Source organism: Cannabis sativa, chromosome X (assembly GCF_029168945.1).
Source record: "Cannabis sativa cultivar Pink pepper isolate KNU-18-1 chromosome X, ASM2916894v1, whole genome shotgun sequence".
Classification (NCBI taxonomy): domain Eukaryota; kingdom Viridiplantae; phylum Streptophyta; class Magnoliopsida; order Rosales; family Cannabaceae; genus Cannabis; species Cannabis sativa.
Window position 1 is genome coordinate 45743746 of NC_083610.1, and position 7924 is coordinate 45751669.

Consider the following 7924-nt stretch of genomic DNA (forward strand, 5'->3'; position numbering starts at 1 on the left):
ACTAATTATGGAGGAATTTAAGTTCATATTACACAAAAGTCACAACCCGTTATGTTTTTAGAACAATGTTTAAAAGTAATAGACAAAGAGTGATAATAAAGTTATTGACTGATTATGGAGTTCATCTTATTTTAATCAATAAACAAGTGGAATAGAAATGCTTTGTTTCTATTATATGTTTTCTTTATTTAAAACTTTATATCAAATATTTAATTTTTTAATATAATAATGTTATTTTTTTTTAATAAATTACATCTTTACTTAATATAACAATTAAAAGTTAAAATACATTATATACCTAATTAAAAGAATCCTCTTAAAAAAAATTAAAAGAAAAAAAAAACTAAGTATACCTGCAAGTTGTGCACCTCATGTAACATCAACCTAGTATATATATAAATATTAGAGGACCTCCAATGGAACACTATTTCACCAAATTAATGTTGAATCTTTACACTATTTCACTCCAGTGACACACTAAATTATGCACCAAATTAGTATGCACCAAATGTTAAATCATTAATGGCGTTGATTTTGAATCTGCATCAATTCGGTGTACAACTTTTTTTTCACATTCTAATCCTTATTTAATTTTATTTTATTATAGTTTAGTCCTCAAATTAAAATTTATCACAAAAATAATAATTGATTTAAAATACTAACATATTTTTACAAATACAAAATAACAATAAAAATTACTAATAGTAATAAAATAAGAACAACATAATTAACACTAAATTATAAAACTAATTAAAATCAACAACATTTAAGTAATTAATAATTTAATAGTCAAATTGATCACTTGTGAATCTTAGCCTTAAAGAATATCAAAATATTAACTATATAGACTTTAAATATTTTGAGAATCTTGATATCTTTAATATGCTTGATATTATTGGTGAGCTCTTTAAATTTTTACATAATTATTTTTTTGATCGTTTTGAAACTAATCGTGTATATTATGATCAACTACAGAATTTCAATAAGATTCTTTTTTGAAAAAAAAAATTGTGTTTTTTAATAAATATTTATTTTACTAAATTATTTTAAGATTTTAAATTCTTACTAGTGGCCAATAGCCATGATATAATTCTTACTAATTATTCTAGAAATTTTTACACCAAAAATCTATTTTGCACATTTTATTACATTTTTACCCCTACACGCCTACATCAACTTTTTTACTTACCATCTTTGTTTTATTACAAAAATACCACTTACTCATCATTCCCATGCACAGACACGTGTGCCATCCCCATCACACATCAATCAAATCCCACTCTCTTCCCTCTCTTTTTTCCTTTTCTTTTAATTTGATTTTCGATTTTCCTTCAGTTTTTTTGTTGTTTGGAAGATCAATAACCTCCATTGATTAGCTTCACCACCCATTATTCATCACGTTTTTTCCCTCTCGTTTCTTGTTCTTCCAAAAAATTTCAACTCCCACTCAACCCACGATTCCTCAACTGTTTTTCCCTCTCAGTTTCCTCTTCTTTCAAATTTATTTATAAAATGGCCATCACTCGTTCATCCTCATCTCCTTCCCCAGTTCAGAAACAAAAATCGAAAAATGGGCAAGAAAACTTTGGCTAACAAATCAAAGGGTAAACGCCCGATCGTTGAAGAGTATGATTCTGATTTTGATGCTCCTCTGACCAATCGTGGGAGGCCACATACTTCGAAGAAATCAAAGCTCAATGTGGAGGAGCAAGTGGTTCAAGAAATTTCTGGGAAAAAAGCTAGTGCCTCTGCCAAAGTTCGAACAGAGGTTGGTTTTCAGTTTCATTCTCGTTTCCCCCTTTTTCAACATTTAGTCTTTTCCCAGATTTTTGCGTTTTTTTGTTCATTCTGCTTTGTGTAATTTTAGGGTTTCATTTTCAACATTTCGTTTTATCTTGTTTAAATTTTTAGGTCTTTATTGTTGGTTTTGAGCAATTTATTTTGTTCTTTTCTGGGTTTGGTTTTTAAATTTGATTTTGTTTTCTTTATTTTCAGTGTTTTTTTTTTTTTGCGTTTTAGGTTCTGTATTTTGTTTTTCGTTTTTAGTGTGTACAATTAGTTGTCTGTAGTTTCTTATTAGTTTTTTTATAGTTTAATGTTGTTATGTTTGATGTGTTTTTCGATTTTTATTAGGTCTAGTTGTTTGCTGTTAGTTTTTAGGTTTCAAAACGATTTCAAATCTTTGTTGTTTATTTTTGTATAGTTGTATCTGTTTGGTAGTTTGTTTTTGGTTTGTTGCTAGTTTTATTGTAGTTGTCATACTGTATTATTCACGATTAATAATTTATTATGGCCATTTTGGTTATGTTGCAGGTTTGGGACTACAAATTTAGTCCTACTAATTACTATAGATCTAAGTATGTTTGCACTAGTCTTTTTTCTGTCATAGATAATATTAAGAAAACTTTGTCTGTTAATTTACTGTCTATGTTTCGTGGAACTCAGTTTGGCCATTTTCTAGATATGCCTGAGTTTATTTTTCATCCGCAAGTTGTCCATAGTTTATTACTGAGGGAAGTTTTCCAGCCCAATCCTAAAGAGTTTTGGGCTAAGGTTGTTGGACGTTGTATACGGTTTAGTGCTGAGGAATTTTATTTGATTTTTGGAGTTGATTGTTTCGGCGATTGCAACAAGTTGTTGTTTTCACATGAAACAAATCAGTTGGTAGAAATCTGTTTTCGTGGTGTAAAAACCATTGACCACAAAGCCATTGAGGATGCTTTCTTGGGTAGTAGGTGGGGTTTGGATGAGTCACTTGGTTTGAAAATGGCTGTTTTGTATTTTATTCAGTGTTTTCTTCTTAGTAATACTCCTGATAAAGAAGTATCTAGGTTTGATCTAGATGTTGTGGATAGCGGTCGGTGGGACGAGTATTGTTGGGGTAGGGAATCCTTTGAATTGACTATTGATTCTTTCAAAGGTAGAATTCAGCATGGGATTTTAATGAAAAATAAGAAGGCAGAGAAGGGAGGCTAGTATGATGGTTGGTATAGGGCTTTGGGATGTCCATGGGTTTTTACGGTTTAGTTTTATGAATGTTGTCCTGCTATGGTGAACTCTTTCTGTAAAAGAGTTTCATCTTCTATTCCAAGAATTCTGAACTGGAGCAACACCATTGTCACCAAAAATCCAACTCTTCGAGACATGAAGGGCAAGATTTTTGATTTGCTGTTGGACAAGGTAAAATACAGTTTCTTTACTGTTTCTTTTTCAGTTTTATTTATGTTGTTAATTTTTAGTTTTTTAAATTGTTTTTATATTTTCATATTCTGATTGATTATGTTGTTCAGTTGAAGATCAAAAACATGTGTCCTACTGATGAAGAGAGGCAGAAGCTTCAACTTGACGATTTATTTCTTGATGAGTCTATTGATGACCGTGGTGTAGCGAAGCAATCATTTGAGAGTGGGTCATCTTCAAAGAAATATGATTCAGCGGGTATTGATTTGATGAAATCTAAGTTGGAGATGGTCATTTCGAATCAAGCATCATTGGCCGAAGACTTCATATCCTTGAGGTGTTTTGTTGATCTTAATTTCAAGTCCGTAATGACTGTAATTAAGGATATTCAGGAGAAGGTTAATGTCATTCATTGTCGTCCTTCTGATGAGGTATTTATTCATAGTTTATCGTTTATGTTTTTTCATATTTTTTTAGTTTCTTTACTGTTTCATTTAAGTTGCATTTGTGTTGCTTGATTCAGAGAAATTCATCTGATGAATTAGTAACTCAAGATTCTGATGATGATGGTGATGATGATGATGATGATGATGATGATGCTGAGGATGATGAGAAGGAACTGCCTGATCTAGAAAATATTGATTCCGACTCCGACGATGGTGGTGAGTTGGTTAAAGTTGGTGGTGATGCTGATGATGCTGATAAGGTTGTTACTGATGTTGCCCCTGCTGATGTGAATCTATCTGAGGCTGTTGGAGGTAGTGATGAGAATGCTAAGGATGTTGAGAAGCCAAAGGGCGATGAGTCTCGATTAAAGGGGGACGATTTCTTTGATGGGTTAAGCCAACTTGAAATAGATGATGATCAAGTTGTGTTGGCTAGCTTGGAGGCTGTTGGTAAAATCCATGTAAGTGTATTTTTATTTGTTTGCAAGAAAATTAGGTTTCTTTTTGGTTGCTCAATAGTTTTTAGTTTGTTTTGCAACTGTTTAAATTCAGTCTTTCTTTTTTAGGTCCCCGCACCCAATCTAGATGTTGTTGGTCAAAAGTTAGCTGCCCTTCATACTGATGAAGAAACTGAGGACATTGTCTCTGATACACCTCTGTTGGATAAGAGGAAGCGTGCTCCGGCCTTGAAATCTCCTTTTGTTGATTTCGGGTCTGCTGATGTGGGGAGCACTCCAATGGAGCTAATGTCCTCAGGTTCTCAATCAGCTGGGGATGATAGGGATTTTAAAATGGTGACTTATGTGAAGGGCCTTTATGCTCTTAATGATGCATTTGCTGATCCCGTATCTCCTGAGATTGAGGCAAAGTTTGACGCGTGGATTGGTCAAGGCTTGCTTAAACATCCTAGGTGACTGTTTTTATTAAATCTGTATTTGTATTCTGTTTTATTTTTTCAGTTTTATTCTGGTTTTAATGTTGTTTTTTTTTTGTTGTTTCTTTGTTGTTTTAGGCATTACAATTGTTATTTTAATGGCGCAAAGAAATTTACCCCGGGTTTTAGGCTAGGTGTTGATTGTGTGGAGGATAAAACTTGGTTTTATTATATGGCTACATGCGACATGTTTATAAATGACTCGGTAAAGTTTCCATTTTCCATTGTAGTTATGATAGTTGGTTTTCAGTTGCTTTTTAAATGTTTTTAAGTTTTGATACTGTATTACAATTTTTAAACAGTTGTTCAACCTTTTCATTTGTGTTTTCTGTGATGTTTTTGTTTCAGCATATGAACACCATATTCTATTACCTTAGGAAAAAAGGTAAATATTCTTCCGCTATGACGTTGAATTTTGCGACAACTGATTGTCTCTTTGATGATTCCATCCAAGCTTTGTACCACAAATATAACAAAGCCAAGTCAATGAAGACTAAGATGTCGCACATTCACGCTGCCCACCCAATAGCGCATTACATTCGAGGTTTGTGGATTCCGTGTTCTAAGCCTTGGTATGAAGCCGATCATGTGTTATTCATCATCAATCTAAGGAGGGAAAGTCATTGGGTGTTTGGTCGTCTTGACTTGAATGAAGGGATTCTGTTTCTGTATAATTCTTTGAGGACTGCAAAAATGAATGTTGCAGCTAAGAATGCCATGAAGGCTTATTCTGTGTTGCTGCCTTTGTTTTTTGATCTACTTGGTTTCTGGAAGAATAGGTCACATGCTCCTGCTTTAGGTTCTGACCCTACAGCTCCTTTAAGAATCGTGGAGATTAGTGGTCTGCCGTCTCAGCAGAAAAAGTGAGTTGTTTCTTTTAAGTTTATTTTATGTTGTTTTTTAGTTGCTAAACTGTTTTTCTTTTTTCTGTTTTTATAGTGATTGCGGAGCATATGTCGCTGCATTTGCCGAGTTCTTTATCCATGGAAAGGATGTTCCTGCGGACTTTGATATCGAAGTTTATCGTACTCGGCTTGCTGCACTTTTCTTCTCATATGGCCAAAGAAAATTGATGAAAGCATTGATAGCGAGGATGAGAAGCAAAGCAAGTCTTCTAAGGCTTCTAAATTGAAAAAATAGGGTCTTTTAAATTGGTGACTATTTGGTGTTATTGGTTAGTGTTATTGGTTGAATATAGGTATTATATTTGGTTTTATACTCTGGATCTGGTTTAAAACTTTTAGGATATTTGACATTTAGTCCTTATAATATGTTTATTGTATAGGTTTGTATCAGCAAAAGTTGTATGTTTTTCTAATTGTTCAAGTTTTTATATACAGTCGCACAACTACAGAGAACTATTATCCAACTGAATACAAACAATGTACTTATATTTTTAAATTGTGCTATGAATGTATTTTTATTCCCTGTTTTTCCATTGCTCCTTTTTCCTTTATTTAATTATGTTTTATCAATTCTTACCTGACTGCTTTTAAAACTGTAAAGAAGAAGTTATTATTGTACTTAATATTTACGATGTGTCGCAACTGTAACAAAACAATATTGCAACGATTAAAAAACTGTTTTAAATTTTATAAAAATGAAATCCCATGTATTTAGAACATAACACATCAACCTGTTTGAATTTGCACACAGAATTAAACAATTCAAATATTTCATATGTATCTATTTTATTGCTTGATTGTTGCATGTCTTTCGATTGTGTCCGTGTTGACCACATTTGCTGCACCTGTTAAGTTTTTTTGTATCCCATTCAGATAAAAACCTTCGTTTCCTTGGTCTTCCAGATCTTATTTTCTGGTTTGGTGGCAGAACAATGATATCTTTTATGTTTTGTGGCACATCCCATGTTGTGTAATTGTGTACCGGATATGTTGAGCCGTTGTATGTTTCAAGCCATGTTCTTGTGGTGTAATAGCCTGAACAGTAGTTGTAAACATTCAAGTTCATCTCTTTTATAACAGCAAGCGCATGAGCACATGGTAACTCGTCAAGTTGGAATCTGTTGCAACTGCATGTTTTCTCCTTGAGGTTGATGACCCATGATCTGGTTAGTTCTACGACTTCGAACATGGTCTTGTTTATTGGTTTTACCTGCGGATTACGTAAATTTATAAAATTGTTATTATGTATAAAAACGGAAAACAAACTATTAAGAAACTATAATGCAACTTAAATATTAAAGAGATTCTTACATTTTCTGTCAATGAGTCCACAAAGTTGTTGACTAATTTCTTCTCTACTGTAGGGGTTAAAAATGTTGTTGTTTTCTGTGCCTTTTTCCTGTTTGTGTATGTCCATTGTTGTATCAAAGCTCTCAATGACTCCATTAGTGTTTCATTGGTAGCTCTCTAGCTGCTAAGTTTGCTGCATTTAGAGATTCAGCAATGTTTGAAGTCATAGTTGAATACCTGTTGTTTTTGCAGTGGTATCTTGACCATTTGTGGTATCCAACTTGTTGTAAATATGGTCTGACACGGATGTTCAAGCTGTCCAACTCGCTCATATGGTATTCAAATTTCCTCTCTGTGTATGCTCTGGCTGTAGCGAAGAATGGTTTATCCAGCTTGCTTGCATTCTTCTTGAAGGTTGCTTTTAGGTTGCTTAACAGGTGGTATACACAATAGCAATGCGTGATTTCTGGAAATACTTGAGCAGCTGCCTTAATTATGCTCTCATGTCTATCTGAGATCAAGCACTGTTCCTCTCTAATCCCATATGTTTCTCTTACTTTTGTGAAAAACCATTGCCATGAGTTGTTGTTTTCTGAATCCACAACAGAAAAAGCTAGTGGAAAAATGTGCCCATTTGCGTCTTGTGTACAAGCAGAGAGAAATGTACCTCCATATGTTGATTTAAGGAAAGTTCCGTCAACAACTATTATAGGTTTGCATTTCTTCCATCCTTTTATTGAAGCATCCAGTGCGACAAACAAGTACTTGAAGCTGTTGTCATCCTCTGTTTGCATGTGCACTATTGTTCCGGGATTAGTTTTTTGTAACATGTGCAAAAAACCGGGCAGCAGCTTGTATGATTCGTTGGCTTTTCCTCGTAATTCTTCTTGCGCGTGCTCTTTGCTTCTCCATGCTTTCATGTAGCTCATTCTCACCCCATACTTGTGTTTCATTTCTCCTCTGATGTCTTGTGGCGTTTGAGTTGTTTTTATGTTGGTAAACCGTGGCTTGATGTAGTTTCCAATCAATTTCGTTGTAGCTTGTCTTTTGTCGGCAAATCTTATGTTTAGATCACAAGTGTGTATCACCTTTCTGTCGTACTTTCGAATGATGAATGACTTTGTTGGCCCGTTTCTGGATGCCGTTAGTGCCCACTTGCATTTTGGATC

The 7924-nt window shown here is 33.7% G+C and overlaps 1 protein-coding gene across 1 annotated transcript; it reads right to left on the reverse strand.

The window, feature by feature from the left end:
- Positions 1-5874: 5874 nt before the first annotated feature.
- Positions 5875-6911, reverse strand: LOC133032227 (uncharacterized). The gene is made up of 4 exons (XM_061106101.1): positions 6777-6911; positions 6448-6675; positions 6043-6107; positions 5875-5929 (listed from the first exon to the last, which is right to left on the reverse strand). The coding sequence occupies exons 1-4, from the start codon at positions 6909-6911 to the stop codon at positions 5875-5877; spliced, it is 483 nt and encodes a 160-aa protein (XP_060962084.1).
- Between the last annotated feature and the right edge of the window lie 1013 nt (positions 6912-7924).